Genomic DNA, 21,810 nt, shown 5'->3' on the forward strand with positions numbered 1-21,810 from the left:
ATCTTGGCCAGTAATCGATACGCCGTTTGGGATAAAGAAAAAAAAGGCTGAAAAACTATCGAACAGGGAAACAATAGGAAAAACGTTGAGAGAGAAATTCATGAAGGATTCGATTTTGACAGCAAAAATTTCATATTATCTCCTGATAGATTACTCACTAGGATGTATATAAGAGTTGATTATAAATTTTACACATAAGAAGAAAACTTAAAATTGCTTAAATTTACAAGCCCTTAAAATTTTATACAGACTCAAATGAGAAGTTTTTTTTTCTACAGCCACACAGAGAATGGCCTTTGGCACAAGTACAAGAAACATATTTTACATTATTTAAATATTGATTATGGCACTGTCAGTATAAATACATTATCCAGTACCATGCTGATGCCCTAAAGGATTTGTGTTAATTCGAATTTCCTGTTAATGATTATGATCACTTCATTATGGTGCCTCATCATTTAGTACAAAAGTGTATTAACATTCTTGAAATGCACAATTGTAGTGCAGTACATTTAAAAATTTCTTGTTTAGAACAATTTGTATACATTGCAAATAAAACAGCACCTAAAATCTGAGCACAAATTTTAATGGTATTAGCAAAGAAAGCCAGCTACACCAAAAAAGAAGATTGATGGTAAACACCTGAGAACCTCTTGAAATAAATAGAACATTAAAGTCATGAGGAAGCATTATTTTTTTGCTTTGATCACTGGCCTTAGTTGCAAACACCTTTAAATACTGTACTTTGATCCAACCACAAGTAAATTAGGAATGAATTGTACATAATGAGCCTTGGAAAGTAAAACTTAAGATTTAAACAAAACTGTAACCCTGTGTACTCCCAAAATACACACAAAAAAATCGGAATGGGGAACTTGATTTCAACACTATTTACAATACAATTTAGGCTCTTTTTTACATGAAATTCTTTCACAACCAAGGCCCTTTTCATGGACAGAATCTTGCATTAATTTTAATAATTGTCATCAGTTCTAATTCAGGAGCCTGCTTGGGAGACTGATGCCACAGCCCCATCCACAACTGCTGGGCCTGTGCTTGTGGATGTCCCTGAGCTACTTGTACCAGCCCCTCCAGAATTCCTCTGCACATGAGTGGGTATTAGGGTTGAATTTAGAGAGGGTTTTACTGATAGCTCTGCAAAAGAAAAAAAAAACACAATCAAACTTGCAAAAATTTGGCAACCAAGGAAAAATTAGGCATTAGGATCTGCCAAAGCCATCAAAAATTGCGTTGAAATCACCAGGTCCACACACAAAGCAAGCAGAACTATTGACTTGACAATGGCCAATACTTCTTAAAACTGAATGTGGCCCATTTCTGCATGCCTGTTCACTCACTTATGGTTAATACTTTATAATAAGAAGAAGAGTCTTACCTTGAGGTGTAAAGTTAAAAAGAGGGGGTAAATCTCGTCCATTTGGAAGTTTAGTGTTGGCATCGCGGAGTTCATCAAAGAAAACATGTGCACATGATTCCACAGGTATGAGTCTTGTTGATGGAGTATACTCAAGTAATCTACTACACAAGTTTATTGCTTCTGGTGGAGTTTTGGGTCTGAAAACCTTAAATTAAAAACACAGTTAACATTAAGTCAAGGCTGTGCTCTAACGGCGCCCGGTCGCCTGAGGCGACTAACATTTGGCCTCGGGCCACTGAAAATATTTTCGTGGTCGCCCGGCCGGGTGACTGGCTGGTGTTGGTTTCTTGATTTACAGTCAAAAAAAAAAAAGGGAGCAACTTCAGAATACCCCGCAACTCATTTACATGTCATTGAATAAGAATAGCGTCTATTGTGTTATGCCTCGATCTTCAAAGCCTCCCGACACATGTAAGTGAGGCGGACCAAAGTTGCGGGGTATTCTGAAGTTTAGCCAAAAAAAGAAAATGTTGTTCAATCGGGCGCGCGTTGATATTCAAAGGTTGTTCCACGTGAATTTACATGTAACATAATCATCGACTTTGATCGTGACAAGCTGCACAGTTTTCGATTTTAACCACTTTTCCAAATAGTATTATAATTTTTCCTTTAAATTAGGATGGCTCGTTAGTTAGTTTTTGAAAAGCAATTGTTACTTCTGCTCTGACAGGCGTAAAGTACGGTCGACGATTAATAAATCGCTAAATGAACACGGGAGTCGTTCTTTTAAAAGAAAATGTTGTTCCATCGGGCACGCGATTCACATGTAGCATAATCCTTGACTTTGAACTTGACTAGCTGCACAGTTTTCGATTTTAACAGCTTTTCCAATAGCATTAAAATTTTTCCTTTAAATTGGGATGGCTCATCAGCTAGTTTTTCAAAAGAAGTTGTTACTTCTGCTCTGATAGGCATAAAGTACGGTCGGCGATTAATAAATCGCTGAATAAGCACGGGAGTCGCTCTTCTATGCTAATTTAATATTTTAGCTGGCTTTTTACTGCCATGTCTGCGAGGCAAAAACATAACTTGAGATTGTTTTTCCAGTAAAACACGATGTATAAAAAAGAGAAGATATGTTTTTTTTTGTGATTGTTTTAGAAACGGGTATAAACTCTATAAGTCCTGCATTGTCCTTGGTGTCGTGACAAGTTATTACGTATCACGCACTAAAAATAAAATCGACCGAATCCACAAAAAGCTCATTTGTCTTGAACATTTCACCGATAACATAGGAAAGAAAATACTTCTGTTCTGCTCTTAAACAATAAATAAATGCACATAGTTCTATTTGACTCGTTACGAAAACAGTTTGTTTAATTTTTAATAATTAACTGACTGATTTATTAATTTGGGCGACCAACTAGGAGGCCTGGGCACCTCAGCTAAAATGTTTGGGAGCCCGAGGGGCTCCCCGAAATTTTGATTTGGGCAACCATCTTTTAGGCCTGGGCACCCAAGCTAAAACGCTTGGGAGCCCGAAGGGCTCCCTGAAATTTTCCTTAGAGCACAGCCTTGTTAAGTTAATTTCTAACCCTAAATTTTAAAATAACAATTGAATAAAAATAATATTTTTCTAGATATATTTGCCTTATCTACTGCAAAACTGGCTCAGAGGTAAAACAATTTTACTCACAATCACATTCAATACATTGTTCATTCTGGCTGTAAAACTTAGGTCTTTTGTTTGTCTGTAGAATCTGTTTTCCTAAATTCATCCATTCATCAAGGTCCAGGCAAAACAAGAATGAAAAATGCCAAAGTTTCTTGACACTACTCTATTGAATTGAATCCGCTTTTATGACCAATAAGCATTGAATTCACACCATTTGGCTTGGGTTTTGTGATGTTTGATGGGAGATGCAAAAACACTTCTACCCTTAAACCATTTCAACATCAACAGACTATGTGCAGATGAAGCTTCATTGTATATCTAGGACAGCTCATTCAGTAAGGCAGAAACATACTTATATAACCTTACCTTGGTCCATGGATGTGGCTTGATCTGTGGAAATTTGAACTCAGTGTAGTGTGGATTCATTTCCTTGATTTGTTCCCTTGTTGGAGTACCCAAAACCTTAATTATCTCAACAAGCTGATCAACACCACTAGCCCCTGGAAAGATGGGCTGTCCAAGGAGAAGCTCTGCCAGCACACAGCCAGCAGACCACACATCTGAAGGCAAAAATATATATATATCTTTAGAGATAGAGAGATATATATATATCTTTCAATAAGGATCCTTTTAGCTGATAAATTTTGGTTAAAGACAGCTCATTACATTGGTTATTTATACTGTGAACAAATTTTGAAATACCTTCAATTGCACTTTATGTACCAACCTTTCAACACATTTTGTCACAGGGTTCATTGGCTGGTTAGTGTGCACCAATGAGAAATCTTTCAATCAGCAAAAGTAAGATTACTAAGAGGAAACTAAAATATGCAACAAGCAAGAGACAAGGAGCTATAAGCACTCCAATTGCTGGCTCCAAAAATTTCTAATTGGCCAGAACCAAATATAAACATTTATTCTGCCCTGACAGTTGTCCTTATATTGGATTCTACCAAAAAAAACCATCATTTTATTTCATTGATTTGCTATACTAAATGCAAGAAGATACACCATCTATCCATCCCTTCATCAAAATACAGTTACTCATGTCCCAATACCTGCTCAAGACAAAATTTCCAAAACTATCATTCAATGTCAGCCATTTCTTTGTAAAAGGGAGTACTGTAAAGTAGGATAACTGATGGACCTGCTGATGAGCTGACTTACCAATATCAGGTGTGTAGTCTGTAGCTCCAAATATGAGTTCTGGTGCACGATAATATCTTGAACATATGTAAGAAACATTGGGCTCTCCTTTCACTAAAACCTTGGCACTAAGAAAAAGACCAAGATTAATTGGTTATGACTTCAGTTGAGTGGGCCACATTGAAGTTTTGCCAGTAATTCTGCAACAAGCTCATTAACAATTTTTTGAAAGCCTTTCATACAAGTACACATCACTTCCTACCAAACACAGGAAATAGGAGATTTCATGCATCAGAGACACCCCTTTATTAGCTCTTACCTGCCAAAGTCACACAACTTCAACACAGCAGTTTCAGGGTCAAGAAGTAAATTCTGTGGTTTGATATCACGGTGGCATATACCAACAGAGTGGATATAGGCCAGAGATCGAAACATCTGATACATGTAGAGCTACAAAAAAATATATCGTGTTAGAACAATTTTGAATTGTGCATATTGTCTCTTGGTCACCAGGCAAAAATTTGACCTTCACTGTAAAAAAAAGCTTTTCTTGTTTTTGGAGTTTTAGTGACATCAGCTGTGACACTTAGCTGCTGATGATTTTTTCTAGCTATCTACAGTTACAGACACAAATGATCATTAAAATAACGCAAACATCACAAAAACAACCATAATAACAAGGAAAACTAAGAGAACAGGAAGGAATTGAAGGAGAGGGATTTCTAGATGCTTAAATAACACAGGTCATTTCTAAGTTCACTGTTTTGGTTGCTGAGTTTAGGTTACCTTTATGTACAGTATGGGGATTGTTTGCTTTGCTTTACTGTAATGTCTTGCGACTCTGTAAACTGTCTCCGGAACAAAATCAAGAACCAAATTTAAATAGATTTCTTCCTTCTGTTGAGGAAAAGAAAAGAAAAAATTAAACACCACTACATCTGATATGACTGTACTCTTTTCAAAGCAGATCAAAACACTTGCCTTTTACTAAGGACAATGGAGCATATTCATTGATGTTTAACCTTACTCAACACAACTTAGTAAACTCAAGCCATAAAAATTAATTGTTTATGGACCAAAATTTGTTGCCAAATCTCTGCATCCAAATGTTCAAGTAATAAGGTGTTTCCAGGTGTAAAACTTTAAAATGTACCAGCTGCTATGAAGAACAATGGTTAACCACAGCAAATTGTTTTTCTAAAGATAACATATCATCAGAAAAGCTTCTCACAAAATCAAAAGATCTTCCTTTTTAATGACAATCGTTTCTTTGCTCCAGAGTTACCCAAAGTAGACAAGTGATGATGTGAACCTTTAAATCCAACAAATGCAAATTATAACATTATGAGGAAGCAGTATTGTGGTGAATTTTGAACAACCACAAAATATATCAGTTAATTTATACCAATTACCAGAAGAAATGTTCCACAAAACCTCATTGGTTTGATAAAATGCAAACAAAATTATCTATGAGAATATTAATTATGACTTAAAATCAAAAGTTGGTAAATTCCTTACATGGCCTACTGTGCATGAATTAGGAGCAAAATACTTTTAAGATACTGTTGCTCTTCTTTGGATGGGATTAGTTTTGGTACAATGTCACATCTTGAAAGAATTAAAACTTTGTGAATTGACCATCCTAAGCTCCAGAATGTTTGGCAAAAAAAGCTTTTGATAGCTGAGGTATAACCAGTTGAAAAAGGGAAAGTTGCATGCTGTGGCATGCTCACTTTCATTTCTTGCACAACAGTCCAGATTCTCTGGAGGTTCAAACTATATCAAGGCTACAACTTGACCAAACTCAGCATGTGAATTTAAAAAAGGGAGTGTCTTTAAGTTCAGGGTACGACTTCATCTGTTCAGCGTGAAAAACAGAAGTATCATGTGACAAAAAATTACAAGAAAATGAAATTATTTTGTTTTCCTTGTAAAAACATCTTTTGAGTTGGTCCACAACAATTTTTTTAATAGCACCTGGGAAGACTAAATATTGTTTATTGATGTAAGGACTGTCAAGGTTTGTGATTTCCCCATTACCAATGCAAGTTAAGTGTTTGTAAATGACTGGGTGAGTATTTTTCTGCAAAGTTAAAAAAGAATAAGAATATGCTGTGTCCAAGAGCTGAAAAAGTATAGATGATGTTTTTCTTTTCTAGATCACTAATCTTTTTTAAGAGCTGAGGCAAAACAGAGTAAGCATGTCATCACATGAAATATAGTTATTTGCATATGAATGACAAACTGTTTATATTTCAGTTTCATATAAAAACAAGTCTATTCTTGACCATGTATCTGTTACAATGTTTGCATATACAGGAAGTAAAGAACATTTTTTCTCTTTTTTCACAATGTCTTTTTTTCCCTTGTGGATTGAACTGGGTTTAATTTCAAGGTTGATTAGGTCCACAAAATGATTCTGATGACCTTAACAAAGTTCAATTCAAATTGAAAATAAAACAGTATTTTTCAAATCAGAGAAAATTAATTTTGTTTGAAATACATTGTACCTTTCCCCTAAGATTCTCAAATAATTTTTGGCTACCAAAATGAAATTATAACAAAATTATTTTCAAAGGATAAGGTAAAACACTGGAAAAATTATCGAATTTTCATTTAAATAAAAAATGCCACTTCAAATCTAAGACACAACTTCCTTGATATCCTTTTAGAGTAAATTGAAGTGTGATGTGAAAATTTGAAATCAACTAGAACGAAAACTACAAAGCACCGAGTGTAAGAACTCTTTCAGAGCCCTATAAATTAATATACAATCTGTTTTCCTCCTTCTTGTTGGGAAAAAAATATAGCTGAAAAGCCATCAGTGAATGTAATATAAACAGGCTGCCTGTAGCCGATATACAGCTGTGGCGACAAGTTTTTTTTCCTGCAATTGCCATCAAGATCCACATTCTCTAAACAATATTCTTGTTAGAGAAACGTTACTCGAATCTGAAAAGAAGCCACTGTGATACAAATGCTAATAGTTATTCGATAGAGTAAATGAAAAAATCTTCTACACGGACTTAGGACCCACGGTCAAACATGCTGTAAACTTGCTTCTTCGTGTCTTTGCGGTAAAATTCGTTTGGCTAAACTTGTTTTCACTTCGAGGGAGTGTACGTTTCGAAAAGGATAAACCAAATGACGCTTGTTCAATCTTGCCTTTGTTTCTCGTCTTCGTGTCGCCGACACAATAATACTGACCAATGGATTAAATATAAACCATAGTGAATAGAATGCTAGTTTTAGTGAATTACGGCAATCAGTGCACATACACCCACGTACGCGGCTAAATTCAAGTCTTACATACTTAAGGCAAACAGCACGATATAACCGGCCACGACTCGGCTCGATTCACTCAAATATTGAAAGCAAGGATGTTGTGCGTACATAAAAAACGTTATGCCTTGTTTAATACCACGAACAAGTTACCAACCTTTTCACCACTGGAATAAAAGAACCAGCGCAATCGGACGATATTACAGTGGTCTAATTTTCTCATGATTTGTAACTCTCGATTCTGAAAGGGAAAAAAATCTGTTACCACCACCGAGGCGAGTAAAATTTCGGCATCTTAGCAAGGAAATAAGCGACACATATTTTCTGCTATATATTCTACTATAGGAGTAACATACAAGAACCATAACCACCTTAAATCGTTTGTCTTGCAATACTTTCTTTATTGCTACAAGTTCAGAGGAATCACACATCCTTGCTTGGTACACAACTCCGAAAGATCCATTCCCAATAACTTTCGTGTCAGTGTAACTGATCTCTTGAGTCCGATCAGGCAGTGAACCTGTAGTTGCTACAACTGTTGTCACTTTACTTCCATCTTTATCTCCTAAAAGAAGAACAGAACAAGATACTATTGCAATACAACTTAATACATTTTCCAGGCTGGAATGCTAGCGGTTTTCGGTCCCAAACACCTTGAATATTAGGTTATGTAAAGTCTATATACTTACGACTAATTTTTACTCCTCCAAAATTTGGTGTATGTGATTTATTTGTTTCGGCAAAAGACGTTGTTCTAGGTCTGTGGCCACTCATAGTTATGAAATCTCCGACGTAGATGAACCCGAAGGATCACCGGACCATTACATATCCGTCGTCAGCTTATATTCAACATGGAGAGTTGCTTTCAAGCCACCTTACGCCGAAAAGTGATTCGCGGGAATGGTGCTGAAACTGCACGCTTCTCTTGTCATTTATGGCCAAATAACCTATAGTTAGTATCAGGAGTTCCTTAAGAGGATGCCAGAATAACGATCAAATGGTTCTTGGTACGACCACAGCCGTTTTAGCGAAAAGAGCTAAAGGCAAGTGACACTCAAAATTCACAATGGCGCTTGCTACTGCAGGCATGTGCCGTTTAGGGGGCCCCCAACGAAGTTTGTTCAATTAGTTAGCCAATGGCAACGATGACGACATAATCCGAAGTTATCGCGATTTTTTCCGACTTCCGAGCGGAATGACTGCATCTGCAAAGAAATTACTAAATGATGCGACAATTTATTGGTATGTTTGTATCCTTATGGAAGTACTTATTAAAATATATATTATGTATTCTGTGACCATTTTAGATCATTTTTGGGAGTTCAAAGAGAGTCAAAGCTGATAACGCTCGAACAAGCGGAGGTGAACGAAAAACCGCCAAAACACTAGTCAGCGGATTTCTTCTAAATCGCGGGAAATCAAAATGGCGGATAAGTACGTTTCCGTAAATTTTGAGTTCAATGTAGTGTATTGACCAAAATTGTTTACTAGTGCTTTGTTTTTTTTCACCAGAAGAGGAGATGAAGATCCTGAAAATACGATGTATATCCTCATTGGTATGTTGTACAATCAATTTTTACCGATAGGTTCGAAGGGATCGTTTGTCAAATTTTTAGATTATTTTTCTGAGTTCCATATATCTTAGCTCATATTACCAGTTGTCTGTGGTGTCATATTTTTCCATATATTTTAAGCGTCAGATTGCCATCTCGGGTACATGGAAAAAGACCAGGTCCGAGGAAATGACTCGCTGGTTACATTCGAGGAAATACTTCAGATAGCAAAGGAGAAGAATGTAAGCAAAGGCTGTGCTACAATATATCGCTGACAAGCAAGATTTTAAAATCTAACAATAATTACTACCATTTGATTTTTAAGCTGAATTGTCACTGTTTGGTGTTACTTTTATCATCAAGAGAAGATTTAATACTGGTCAAGGCACTCACTGTCATTTAATTCCTAATTTGTACTTTTCTTTGTGCCATGAAGGTAGATTTTATTCTCCTTGGAGGAGATCTATTTCATGAGAATAAACCTTCCCGGAAGACTCTACATGGTGCAATGGCGCTCTTTAGGAAGTATTGCATGGGGGATAAAGCTTGTCAGATGGAATTTCTCAGTGATCAATCCGTGAACTTTTCTCAGTCCAGGTTAGATACAGAAACTGTTTAAAATTACATATTTGATGGCATTTGGAGAAGCTCTCTCTGTGGTATGGGAAATGTTACATAAAACTTTTCCTGATAGGTGTAATGATGAGTTTAGGTGGGAAAAGCTAAGTGACAACCCAGAATGTGCATATTATGTTTAGATCATTTTAGTAACATTCTCATTCAGTTTAGTTCATGTGCACAAGGGTATGTCCACTGCTTCTATATATATATATATAGCCCAGTAATTTATGCCTGCACAGGGGTAAACTCTAGATTGATAAATTAATTTAGTCTAGAGTACCTAGTGACTTGGGATGAAATTTGCAGTAGTACTCTTTTGATGATCAAATTGCTTCAAAAAATATGAATATGTTAAGTTCTGACTCAAACCAACTACAACAATGTAAGTTCTATCTTCTACGTGAGTCATATAGAAAAACTTATATTATTTTCTTGTGGTTGTGATCCAAGACATTTTACCCTTATTCCAAGAAATGTGCCCAAAATCTATTTTCAGATTTCCCTGGGTAAATTATGAGGATCCAAATTACAACATATCCATTCCAGTGTTTTCCATTCATGGAAACCATGATGATCCTGCTGGGGTAAGGAAGCTTTATACTGACAGGAGACACAGCTAAAGTCTATCAATTGTGCTAAGGATTAAGTACTCTGTAGCAAAAGGTCAACAATTGGAAGTAACTTATAATTAATTAATGAACCCTGTTTAAATAGAGGAGAGGTTTTATCATAGGTTAGCTGGAGAATATCCGAATTATGAGCAGAGAATTGTCCCATCTCGAGAGCTTGATAAACACCCTGGGACTGGTATCTCTAGGATTCAGGAGGAGTGGCATCATCCTTGGCTACTTCATACAACAGATTATGCAATAAAAATGCATAATAATATTTTGCACCTCCTGAAAAGTCCTACACCTCCACTACACCCCAACATCAGAAAGCATATTATTTGCACTCTATACATTTCCAACAATGCGCACCACAGTAATTTTTCTGACAAAAAAGAGCTTAATCTTAAGTTAGCGACCATTTCTTCTATGCTCATGATCATCCTGTTGGATTCAGCAAGGATACTGTAAGGAGAAATCAGATGCTAGTAACACCAAGATGTTCATGGGTTAAACAGACTCAGCATGAAAAGGAAGGCTACTGCTTTTCCTCTTTGTGAAAGTCACTTTGTGCTAGTTAATTGGCAATTATTTATTTATGTATTTATTGAAATGTATTTTTTCATTACTTCCTTGGGTAGGATGGGAACCTTTGTGCTTTGGATTTGCTCAGTGTCTGTGGATTTGTTAATTACTTTGGTAGAGCTCCATCAATTGATGACATCACTGTGTCACCTATCTTGATGCAGAAGGGTCGTGTTAAGATTGCACTTTATGGCTTGGGATCCATCAGAGATGAGCGTCTACATCGCACTTTTCTTAATCACAAGGTCAAGATGCTGAGACCTAAGCAGGATCCTGAATCATGGTTCAATCTATTTGTTTTACATCAGAATAGGTATAATGGTACTGAGTGTAAACTTACCTGTGAGGGGCTGGTCCCTAATCCATTGTGCAACTGATTGTGACATGCACTATAATTAAACTAAACGAACTCATGAAAAATATTTTAAATCTCTTCATTGTCTCCAGGGCAAAGCATGGCTCAACCAATTACATTCCAGAGAAGTTCCTTGCTGATTTTCTTGATCTTATAATGTGGGGCCATGAACATGAGTGTATTATAGCACCAAAGAATGCAGAGGACCCAAACCTTTCATTCTACATTACTCAGCCTGGGTCAAGTGTTGCAACCTCTCTCAGTGAAGGAGAATCAAGACCTAAGTGGGTGTGGTTGCTTGCCTTTTTATTGATGATTCACATCATTTTTGCTGTCATTATGTCATTGTTCACATTCTCTGTGAGAATCTTCTTCACCCTTGTCCTACTTCTCCTCCACCTCTTCTCCTTTCATTGTCATTATTGTCATGCTGGTTGTTGTTGTCATCATCATTCTTGTGGTCATCATCTTCATTGTCAGTATGATCAATGTCATTTTTATTATTTTTGTCATCATTGACATTATCAGTGTCATCATCATTATGATCATTACATTTCATTTTATGAATTATGATTTCTAGATAGTCATATATATTCATTGCCCCAGTTATTTCTTTGTCATTCTTTTTATTTTGTAGGCATGTTGGAATCCTTAAAATAACAAAGGACAAAATATTCAAAATAGACAAGATTATACTGAAGACTGTGCGCCCTTTTTACATTGAAGATGTGATTTTGAAGGAAACAGAAATTGATCCCACCCAAGAAGACATGGTCATGGCTTACCTAGTTAATAAAGTGGGTTCCATTCAAATTATTTTAAAAAATCAATATTATGGATGTGAGGACTTGCATTCTTTTATTTTCTTCTATGACACTCAAATCAAATGAATTTTTCATTTTTATGATGGTCAAGGTGGAACAGTTGATTGAAAAGGCAAGAAGGGAACACACAGGTAGTTCTCGTCAACCTGACAAACCTCTTATTAGGTTACGGGTAGGTTTTGCCTTTATGTGGGTGAAGTTTTCAACTGACAAAACACATTTTTTGATTCTTTTTTTAAAATTTTCTTGTTCAAGCTTGTTGGAAAATTTTTTCTGGTTGTTGATAGGTTGATTACAGTGATGGGTTTACAGCTTTTAACATTCGAAGATTTGGACAACAGTTTGTTGAAAGAGTGGCAAACCCAAAGGACATTCTACTGTTCTTCAGGAAAAAAGAACCATTTAAAACTTCAACAGGTACATAGTACAGAGACATGGTCTTTTGTGACATCGCTGCAGAGTGTAACCTGCATACAGCTAATATTCATCATGTTATTAAAAGATGAGTGGGTTTAAATGTTTTAAGGAGTGAAAAAATGTTAAAGTGTTGGCTAGGGTCAGTGAATTTTCATTGTTCTCTTTGTTAGAATTTATTTTTTTCTTGAACAGAGTAAAGGAATTATTGCTCTTTTTTTTTATCATAGACAAGATAGAGAGAGAGAGAGTTAGAGTTCCACACCTGCGTCCAGAACCACTAGACTCAATAAGGATGGAAGACTTGATCAAGGATTATTTAACATCAAAGGATAATGTATGTACTTCTCTTTTAAGAGTTGGACAGATTATATTTTAATCATAAAATTTAAAATTTCCTCAATTTTGATTGGTTTGAAAAACTCTTTTTTTTCCACTAAGGCATTGGCCAAGGTGTTATCAAAGTGTTTCTTATCGGACAGTTCAATAATCACATTTTAAGTTGTAGTTTAATTCAATCACAACAATTTCAGAGAAACATCAAACAATTTATGCCTCCTTTGTCAGTCTTTTAATGCAAATTTTCCCTTTCTTTCATAACTTGGCTATTCTTCTTTTGTCAGAAATTATAATTTTTATGATTGATTGGTAAGACTTTGTGTCATCCAATCCAGTCTGTAATCATACTGGTGATAAACAACTTGGACTCCTGCTGCATGGTCGTCTGATTTTGTTATCACTCCTATAATTAGAGACTGAATTTTACTCTACTCAGTCTGCTTACCATTACTAGTTATAATCCATGATTTAAAAATGCTAGACACGAATAAAATTTCTTAGGTCATAAACTTAAATTTCAGGCATTAGAGTTACGTATTCTAACTGAGGGAAGAATGGCACAGGCACTTCGTGAATTTGTTGAAAAAGATGAAAAAGATGCAATATCTACTTTAGTTAAGTGGCAACTGGATCAAGCACAGAGCCACTTGAAGAAAAAACAGAATATCCCTGAAGAAAGCATTGAGGTTGAAGTTTTCAAACACACAGAGGAAATACGACAAAAAGAGGATGAAGATAAAGAGCATGATGCAGAAAATATCAGAAAGGTACTTGTCCATTTTTCATCTATGAGCTTTTAACACTTTACACCTGAACATCAGTATGCATATTCTCCATACTGTTCTCTATACATTTCCCAATGTGCTGGCAAGGAGAATTTGTTTAACAATCAAGAGGTTCTTCAGTTGATGATCATTTCCTTTATTCTCATGATCTTAATGTTTGATTCAGGGGTGATTATTAGATGCTAGTCACTCTCAGGGACTGAAGGGTCAATGCTCTTCCTAGATGTATGGTTTTCCAACTTCTATTATAATCAGTGACAAGTGTTATTTCTAAAAATAATAATTAGGTGCTTGAAGAATCTCGTGTCAGTGAAATAAACACTGAAAATGATGTTGACTTGAGTGGAAGTGATGATGAGGACAGAAAATCCACCCCAAGCACCAGTGGAGGTACAAAATTTCCAACAACTTGTTTTTAATCATGGCTTCATATTCATAATAAACAATATGCAAATGTGTCTATTCAAACAAAAAAGGAACATTTGTATGAGAAAGGTCTTCCAACAGGATATACTTCTAAAACAGTCAGGAAGCTTAGAGCAAGGTACAATGATCTTCTTTTAAAAGTCACAGGCAGCTTCCTTCTTCTTTATCAAGCAGGGAAAAAAGGCCACAGTGATGATGTTAACACTTCCACAAGAGGCACGGCTGGAGGGCGTGGCAGGGGAAGAGGAAGAGGAAGAGGTAGAGGTGTGCGTGGAAGAGGAAGGGGTGCAACACAAGCAGCTGTCAGCACTTCTCAAACAATAATGGATTGTAAGTATTCTGGGTGGCAAGGGTCCAATATGTTGCTGGGAAGCTTTCATTGAAAGAATAATTAAATTTGAAGTTACATTACAGTGAATTTGTGCCTGTTTTTACAAGGAAACCTTCATTTTCTAGCATTTACTTCAGCATCCAAGAGAAAGAAACAACAAAGCAATGTCAAGGTATGTTAAGCTTTTTCTTGTTTGCAATCATTTGCAAATTTCTCTCACATATAATCTGATCTTCTTCATTTATTTGAAGTCAACCTATGACATTTTAAATAATAAGTAGCTTTTTTCTTGTACAAATTTTGCAAGTGAGCTTGGTCTCTTATCTAATAGGGAGTAAGTTCCAAAGATGATGACGATGACGATGATGAATTCAACACTCCATTATCATCTTCTTTGAAGAAGACAAAAACTGCACAGTAAGTGCACTTTACTGTCAAATATTTTGTATCATCAAGAGTCATTTTCCTTGTTGACAGAATAAAGAAATCATGTCACTGTAGTTTGTGAAATTTTATTTTTCTGGTAAATTATTAAATGTTAGATTGCCAGATTAAAAAAATATACCAAAGAGGTTACAATAAGAAGATGCGAAATCAAAATGGCTTTTAATGGAGATGGTTTAGAATTAATATTGCAAGTGATGAACTTGAAATATAAAAGATAAATTTTTAAGACATGCAACCTGTAAAGAATCAGTAGCTTCTTTTGCTATTAACTGACCTTATGGAAACAATCAAAGGGTAGAAATTGTAATCTCTCCCTGCCACTCACCCTTTAACTAATGAGAATACTGTTACATCCATCAAAGCACATTTACCACACATTTATGCTGATTTACTTTTGATTAGATCAACATCACAAAGATCCAGTGGAGCTAAAAACAGAACAGCCATGATCAGTGCTGTTGAAAATGAAGTATGGCCCAAACTTATGTTTGTCTGCAGGGTACTATATAATGGTTGTGTCAATAAGACAACAAGAAATAACTATTGGCTCTAATGTTATTTTTGTCAAGCCAATTTGTGACCTTAGAAAATTATAACATTCCTCATCTCTTTAGCTTGTGCAAAGACTCTCACTGCTATAGCAGCTACAATAATTAAGCTTATTCAGTGTGGTAAACTACAAATCAACAGATCTCAACTTTTTAGTATAAAAGCATGTACTTTAATATTGCTTACCAAAATATTTGATTGATGAGTTAAAAGTTTTTCACTGTAAAAATTCAAAAACCAAAAAGCCCAGTAAAGTTGATTTTTTTAGAAGACAATGCAGTATATGCTTCAGTCCTTAACACTTCTACAAGGTTAGATGAACTTATTATGATCATTGTTAAATTTCTAGGAGGAAAGTGAGGATTCAGATGATCCTTTTTCTATGGAGCCAAGCAGTAAAAGAAGCAGAAGATAGCAAAAGATGAGGCTCATGGAATTTTTTTACAAAATCCTATGGTTTAGTAAGTTGTTTTAGGGCAAGAGCATTTGAATGATGCCAAACAAGCTGCCAAGAGATTGGTATTTAATTGCATACACAGATGTGGTTGTGTTTTTTAGCCACAGGGAAATGTTTGATGTTCATGTAGCTGCTGCTGGAGAAGGGAAAGCAAAGCTTTACCACAGTAATTCAAGTATTTTGCCAGAACTTGAGCAAACTGCCAGTAAGCAGAATGTTTGTTACTCCGGTGGCTGGTGGTATTTTTGTGCTCAAGGATTCTTATTTGCCTTGAGTTCCATGTTAGTAGCCTCAGATAATTGATGGATATCTAGATATCATTCAAGTGACAATTTTGGCTCTTAAAAAAGCATGTAAGGAATATTTATTCGATGGGAGAAATTAGCAGATGCAAAATAACACAAGGATATTTTAATTACAAATGATCAGAACTCATGATCAAGGATTCATCAGAGACCAGTTGTTCAAAAGGCAGTTTGAACTAATTCAGAATTCTATGTAATCCTTGGTCTGATTTTCCTTGGTTAAGAGTGTATCTTAGGACTAGCAGTCAATGGGGTTTTCTATCCATTATTTAACAAATAGATTCCAAGTTGTCAAAATATGGTAAGAACACCCTGGGTTTGCTTGGTTGTCCTTTCAACCACCCAGCCTTGAAACGTAGGGTATTGCACAGATGGCAAACAAGGTGGATTGGTTAAAGTTTGTGAGTGTGACGTTTTAATGGGTTTTACATTATCTAGAGGAACTTAACCTTATGCAGTTTGTTGTTTTCTTGTGTCTGGTATATGTGTCTGAACTCACAATTTTGTTTCAATCATTCACCAAATAGTTTTGGCAAGTTGGATTTTATATATTATAAAAAGGAAGAAGGAAATATAAACCTTGATGATGTTTGAAGCATGAGAATTTAGTATTTTAAATCTTTGGTTACAAAATTTGTAAAAGAAAGACTACACAGTAAAATGAAAGAATAAACAAGTTGCAAAAGAAGTTTCTGTTAAAGTCTTTCATGGGAGTGACAGTAGTTTTATTATTCAGTCATCTTTTTAAACTGGTTTCATAATGATTACAAAGTTATCATTGTTGTTATTGTTTGTTTTTTTTTTTTTTAAGGTATGCCTTTATTTGTTGCTTAGTGACACCAAAGCTTAAAGAATGATTGAATCAAAACATACACTGATCAAAAAGCATTTTGCAATGTGATTTAATTTATGTTAGTTGTTTTCTGTGATGCTAAGATATTATTTTTGAGGTCAAATATAAATGCAGGGGGCTATTTTACTAATTAAGTAATAAAAGTACAATACAGATGTTCAAAAAATTATAGGTAATATTTTTCCATTCCTAACACATAAATCTCAGAGTTATTCTAAACATTTGTATAATGAAACTCCACAAATTTCCACTGCAAACACAATCCACATTACTGTTAGGAACTTCCACCTTCATAATTTCTCTCCCAAGGGTGATGAAGAAGTAATTTCTCCCTACAATATCAATACACTATTAAGCAGAAAGCTGGGGAGAATAAAGAGGAATTTTAACTGATTTGCATTAACACCAAATTCTCAAAACTGTAATAAAAATATTGTCTAGGAGAAAGTGATTGAAAGGAGAATTTCCTCTAAGATCTTAGCATTGAAATGGTTATTCATATTGGCACTTGAGGCCTTTGTCTTTTGCAGCTCATTTACAAATTGATGAAGAAAATAAGCATTATATAGAAGCTAAAAAAAGTGTTGTTTATTACTTGTTAATTAAGAAAGCAATTCATCTTTATTTCCCTAGCAGAATGGTGATTTTATAATTCTGAAAAGCATTTTGCTGTGTGAGGTCACTTCTCTCATTTGACCACAATAACCTTTGTTTTTTTTTTAAAAGTTACTCATGATCAGGCTCCTTTGAGCTGTTCTCATATGAGCTGTGTTTGTGATGTTTCTTGTGCCTCCCAGGATGCTGTGGTTTATGAAGTGGAAGGATTTTCTTTTTGTGGACCTGAATTCTTTCTTTGTGATCATGTTTCATCTTCTCTCTTGTCAGTTGTTCCTCAGCTTCTTGTCCATTGACAATGTACTTGTGCTTCTCTGTGTTTCCATTACCAATCTCAGAGCGTGGCTGATTTGATTCTTTCTCTGAGCAGAATAAGATGCATAGTCAATTAAATATTAATACTTTTATTATGTGATAATAAAATACTGCTACTCCATTAAAACTCTGCCTTAGGCTAAGAGCAAACAATCACAAGTCAAACTGGAATCTTATTAAACCTTTGGCTCCTAGGAGTAACTAACACCTAATTTCACCTTACAGGATCATCCCCAAATCTCACATAAAGGTCATGAGAATAAAGGAAATGATCATTAACTAGGGAAGCTCACAATTATTTAACAAACTCTCTTTGTCAGCACCTTAGGAATTGAATGGTGAACAGTATGGAGAATGAGCATACTGGTGTTAAGGGTTAAGCTCCTAAACTCTTCTGCAAACCATTTTGACAGTTTTTGGAAAGAAATGCCTTTCAGAATCTTAATTTCCTTTGGAAAGATAAGGAGGTGATGTGCCTCAAAAGAAAAAAGAAGATTTAGAGTCTTGAAAACCTCCCAACTAACAACCACCTTTTTAAGTACCAAGACCAGCTTCAACATTATTACATAGATAACATCTTGTCACAAATTATACAGATTGTACAAATTGACTTTTAGCATCAGGCAGTCATTTGCTTACCATCACACTTTAATGCAGTACAGACCCAGTGGCCACAGGCACAAACACTAAAATGCAAAGAAAGAACATAAGTTGGATATATTCTGGTAATGTCTACAGGTGTAGCTTTACAATCATTGTCCCCCTTCCCACTTTTTTTCCATCTGAGAGAGAAAAAAGAAAATAATAACAAATGCCTTGTTAAAGGAGAATGAATGTAACTGACTGAACACTTCTTACCAACTATTGCAGTCTATGGGAATTTCTGTGCCGTCACTGTAAATCTCACTATCCAACTCACAACCTGCACCACAATAGGACAATTCATCATTTAGCTTTTTTTTCCAGACTATGAGTGGGTGACCAAAGTCAATGAAGGAGAAATAAGAGAAGGCTGAAAAACAGGTTCCTGTATCCACCCACTTGTTCACATTTTTCTGCACTTCCACTGACCACAACTTACATTCAGATTTAGTGGACCTTTTTTTACCTCAAACCAATATACAATTATGGTATTTCTTGGTTATGAGGCAAGCTCTCCAAGTTTAAGTTAGCAAAACTTTATGAAAAAAAGTTTACCTTTCTTTGGTGGCTTGAATTCTGTTGAAGAAAATTAATAGAAAAAGTTGAGATGGTTATTGTTAGTGAACCATTTTCAATCTATTAATTTCTCTCTTGATTACTTTGCAAATCTACCGCTGTAGGAAATAGTCTTGTTATCAGTATCACTTCAATCCCAGCATTCTTAGCATTTCAGTGGAACATGCTTAATGCTGTACAAGTCAAAAGCTGATGATCATTGCCAAATTTTGTGTGGTGGACACATGCTGTAAACATAACAGAATTACACAGCATTCCCTCTGAAACATAATTATATATTAATATTTTCCAACTCACCAGGATCAAGGCATCTCATAAACTCTGTAATGTTAAGTTCCCAGTCAGAATCATCATCACTGATGGAAATCAGAGCATCAGCACAAAGACTTTGCAAAACAGGGTTGACATACTCATCAGAACTAGCTGTCTGAAGTAAAACACAATCACAGGTGCATTAATCTCAGATGAGTTACCTTGCAAAAGTATCAGAAGGGACTGACTCAACTCTGGTGATGACTTCTGTTTACTAACAGCAGTCCTTAACAGGACAACCATCACCCAGACATTCCCACTACATGATAAACTGTTGTTATATAAGTGACCACAAAGAGAAGTGTCATACCTCAGCTTGTGATTGATTTGCCAGGACGAAGTCTCTGAACTCTGCTACATCAAGTTTTCCATCTTTGTTTTCATCAACTTTGTCAAAGTATGATTGCAGAAGATGTCTGTAGCCATCTAATCCTTCTGACAACTTGTCTTGGTTCTGCAGCCATCCAATCAAATGACTGCGTACATCATTGCGATCATTCTCATAGCACACAACTAAATAGTGAAAGGGTATACTTTAGCAACTCTTTGCTCAAATAAAAATCAAACTGGTTTGGAGAGAAGAAAAAGTGGCAACCTCTGATAACTGTGAATACTAAGAAAGTTTTGGAATGTATGCAATTGACATGTCAGAATCAAATCAAAATCAAGCTCACAGTTTACTGAGTTTCACAGTTAACCAGGAGAAAATTTTAACCATGAAAAGGATGTAGAACTACACAGGTCTTAAATGTTAGGGCACAAACTGAACAACCTACCAGGTTTTGAATAATTAACCTCTACAGAAGATGGAGCTTGGGTGGGCTGTCCTCTACATGCCCCCATATACTTGATAGAAAGTTTCTTTTCCTCCAAGCAGGCAGTTTTGTGCAGTTCACAGTGGTTTGGATAGGTCATACCGTTTGACCCACATACTGGTTTCTCATGGTTAGGGCATGACTTCTTACACATACAGGCAGCATTATTATCGATAACAATGCACTCCTCACCAGCATGGCATAGTACATTGATACACAGATCTAAAACACAACAGTTTGAACATACTGCTCTTTAATTATGTTCAAGATTTCAGTTGTTGCTTGAGAGCTCACTGCCAGTCTAATAAAAGATGCACCCTTAATTTGAGGAATTGTGCTCAGAAAACAGTAAGCAAGAAATAGATGAAATTTGTTCTAATATATGGATGTTCAGGGTAATCCATTTATAAAGCTTGATTGTTGCACCAAGGCCAGTTGGTTTCTAGTCACCCCTGCCTCCACCCTCTGTGAGCATTTAGTGGGGAGGGGCCCAGAAAAAATTGCAGGAGACAGGTTTTCATGGGGGTAATGTTTGCATTCCAACGAACGGGGGGGGGAGGGGGGGTGTGGGAGATGCAGTTGTCCAACCCTGCTCAATGGAACTTTTCAAGTTGGTCCTGTGCTCAACTGCTAAAGAATATGTTGTCCCCTCGATCCCTTCCTACAACCTACTGTTTTCTAGGTAAGACAGTAATATATGCAACATGTGTACCTTCGTTGTCTCTATCAAACGCTTCTTTGCTTTCAGAAAGGTTCTAAGAGGACATAAGAAAAAGGGGGAAAATGAGTGCGACTATTGCTATTAAAGTTGGAAACAGATGATTTTCAGTAAATTAGGACGATTCACTACTATCACAACTCCTAAAGTGAACTAAACCTCTCACAACGTCGACCCTCCTTTAGTGACACAGATATACTTGCATAGGTTCAAATGCAAGCTGTAAACACAGATTAATGATTTTGGAATGTGATTAGCATCTGGGGGTCATGCAAAATGTTTTTCATTTGCCCGTTTCGAAATTTCCATATGTATCTGGCAGATAACAATACTGATCTACGACAACAGAGATACTTTGTGACAACTGTAACATGAATTGTTTATTTTTAACGCATTTTCTGTTCATTTTGTCATCGTCTGAACTTCCCCTCTTCAGTGGTGAAAAAAATTATTGAACGTGAGAAGTAAATCGCTAAATCGGAAGGAAGAAACCGTTTTGATGCGAAAGGATCCCATCTTTCGTTCAGCCATACTCACCAATTCCTCTGAGAGTGCAACATAAACCAAATTCCACAACACAAAACTGCAAACATGAAACGATCGCATCTCTCTATCGATCCGCACGGTAACTGACGAGTTCACCAATGAGTACTACAGTAAAAGCTGTCTTCAGACGATGTGCTAGACAATTCTTAACTAGCCAGAATCCACCCAAGAACAAAGAAATGGTGGTTTTAGTGAATGAAAAGCACAGCAGTGGAACAGACCCCGAGCTAAGGCTTAGACTAGTGAGAAAATTTCAATTTCCTGACAAGGTCGACAAGGGGTACATTGTCTCGCATTCCTCGACATCAATTAGATGTAACCGAAGCCCTCAATTTCCG

The 21,810-nt window shown here is 36.0% G+C and overlaps 3 protein-coding genes across 4 annotated transcripts; 1 reads left to right on the plus strand and 2 right to left on the minus strand.

Annotated features, from left to right (window-relative positions):
* Positions 1 to 140: 140 nt before the first annotated feature.
* LOC131772356 (glycogen synthase kinase-3 beta-like) lies at positions 141 to 8,565 on the minus strand. Its single transcript, XM_059088612.2, has 9 exons — positions 8,171 to 8,565; positions 7,853 to 8,046; positions 7,639 to 7,722; positions 4,986 to 5,096; positions 4,519 to 4,649; positions 4,221 to 4,327; positions 3,420 to 3,613; positions 1,397 to 1,583; positions 141 to 1,155 (listed from the first exon to the last, which is right to left on the minus strand). Exons 1-9 carry the CDS (start codon positions 8,253 to 8,255, stop codon positions 998 to 1,000), a joined length of 1,251 nt encoding a protein of 416 aa, XP_058944595.1. The 5' UTR covers positions 8,256 to 8,565; the 3' UTR covers positions 141 to 997.
* Positions 8,566 to 8,780: 215 nt separating this feature from the next.
* Positions 8,781 to 16,834, plus strand: LOC131791711 (double-strand break repair protein MRE11). Of its 2 annotated transcripts, none has more exons than XM_059109123.2 (18): positions 8,781 to 8,915; positions 8,994 to 9,037; positions 9,176 to 9,276; positions 9,471 to 9,631; positions 10,152 to 10,239; positions 10,905 to 11,161; positions 11,296 to 11,487; positions 11,841 to 12,000; positions 12,119 to 12,199; positions 12,315 to 12,444; positions 12,672 to 12,778; positions 13,302 to 13,547; positions 13,853 to 13,955; positions 14,163 to 14,321; positions 14,448 to 14,494; positions 14,654 to 14,739; positions 15,172 to 15,238; positions 15,668 to 16,834. In XM_059109123.2, exons 1-18 carry the CDS (start codon positions 8,905 to 8,907, stop codon positions 15,731 to 15,733), a joined length of 2,106 nt encoding a protein of 701 aa, XP_058965106.2. In that variant the 5' UTR covers positions 8,781 to 8,904; the 3' UTR covers positions 15,734 to 16,834. The 2 variants fall into 2 exon arrangements, with proteins under 2 accessions (XP_058965106.2, XP_058965171.2); XM_059109188.2 differs by having other exon boundaries at positions 14,166 to 14,321.
* A 204-nt stretch (positions 16,835 to 17,038) lies between these two features.
* LOC131792045 (follistatin-related protein 1-like) lies at positions 17,039 to 21,752 on the minus strand. Its single transcript, XM_059109441.2, has 9 exons — positions 21,464 to 21,752; positions 20,921 to 20,963; positions 20,170 to 20,430; positions 19,704 to 19,906; positions 19,379 to 19,508; positions 19,061 to 19,081; positions 18,722 to 18,785; positions 18,503 to 18,549; positions 17,039 to 17,910 (listed from the first exon to the last, which is right to left on the minus strand). Exons 1-9 carry the CDS (start codon positions 21,530 to 21,532, stop codon positions 17,660 to 17,662), a joined length of 1,089 nt encoding a protein of 362 aa, XP_058965424.1. The 5' UTR covers positions 21,533 to 21,752; the 3' UTR covers positions 17,039 to 17,659.
* Positions 21,753 to 21,810: the final 58 nt, after the last annotated feature.

Source organism: Pocillopora verrucosa, chromosome 6 (genome assembly GCF_036669915.1).
Source record: "Pocillopora verrucosa isolate sample1 chromosome 6, ASM3666991v2, whole genome shotgun sequence".
In the NCBI taxonomy this organism is placed as follows: domain Eukaryota; kingdom Metazoa; phylum Cnidaria; class Anthozoa; order Scleractinia; family Pocilloporidae; genus Pocillopora; species Pocillopora verrucosa.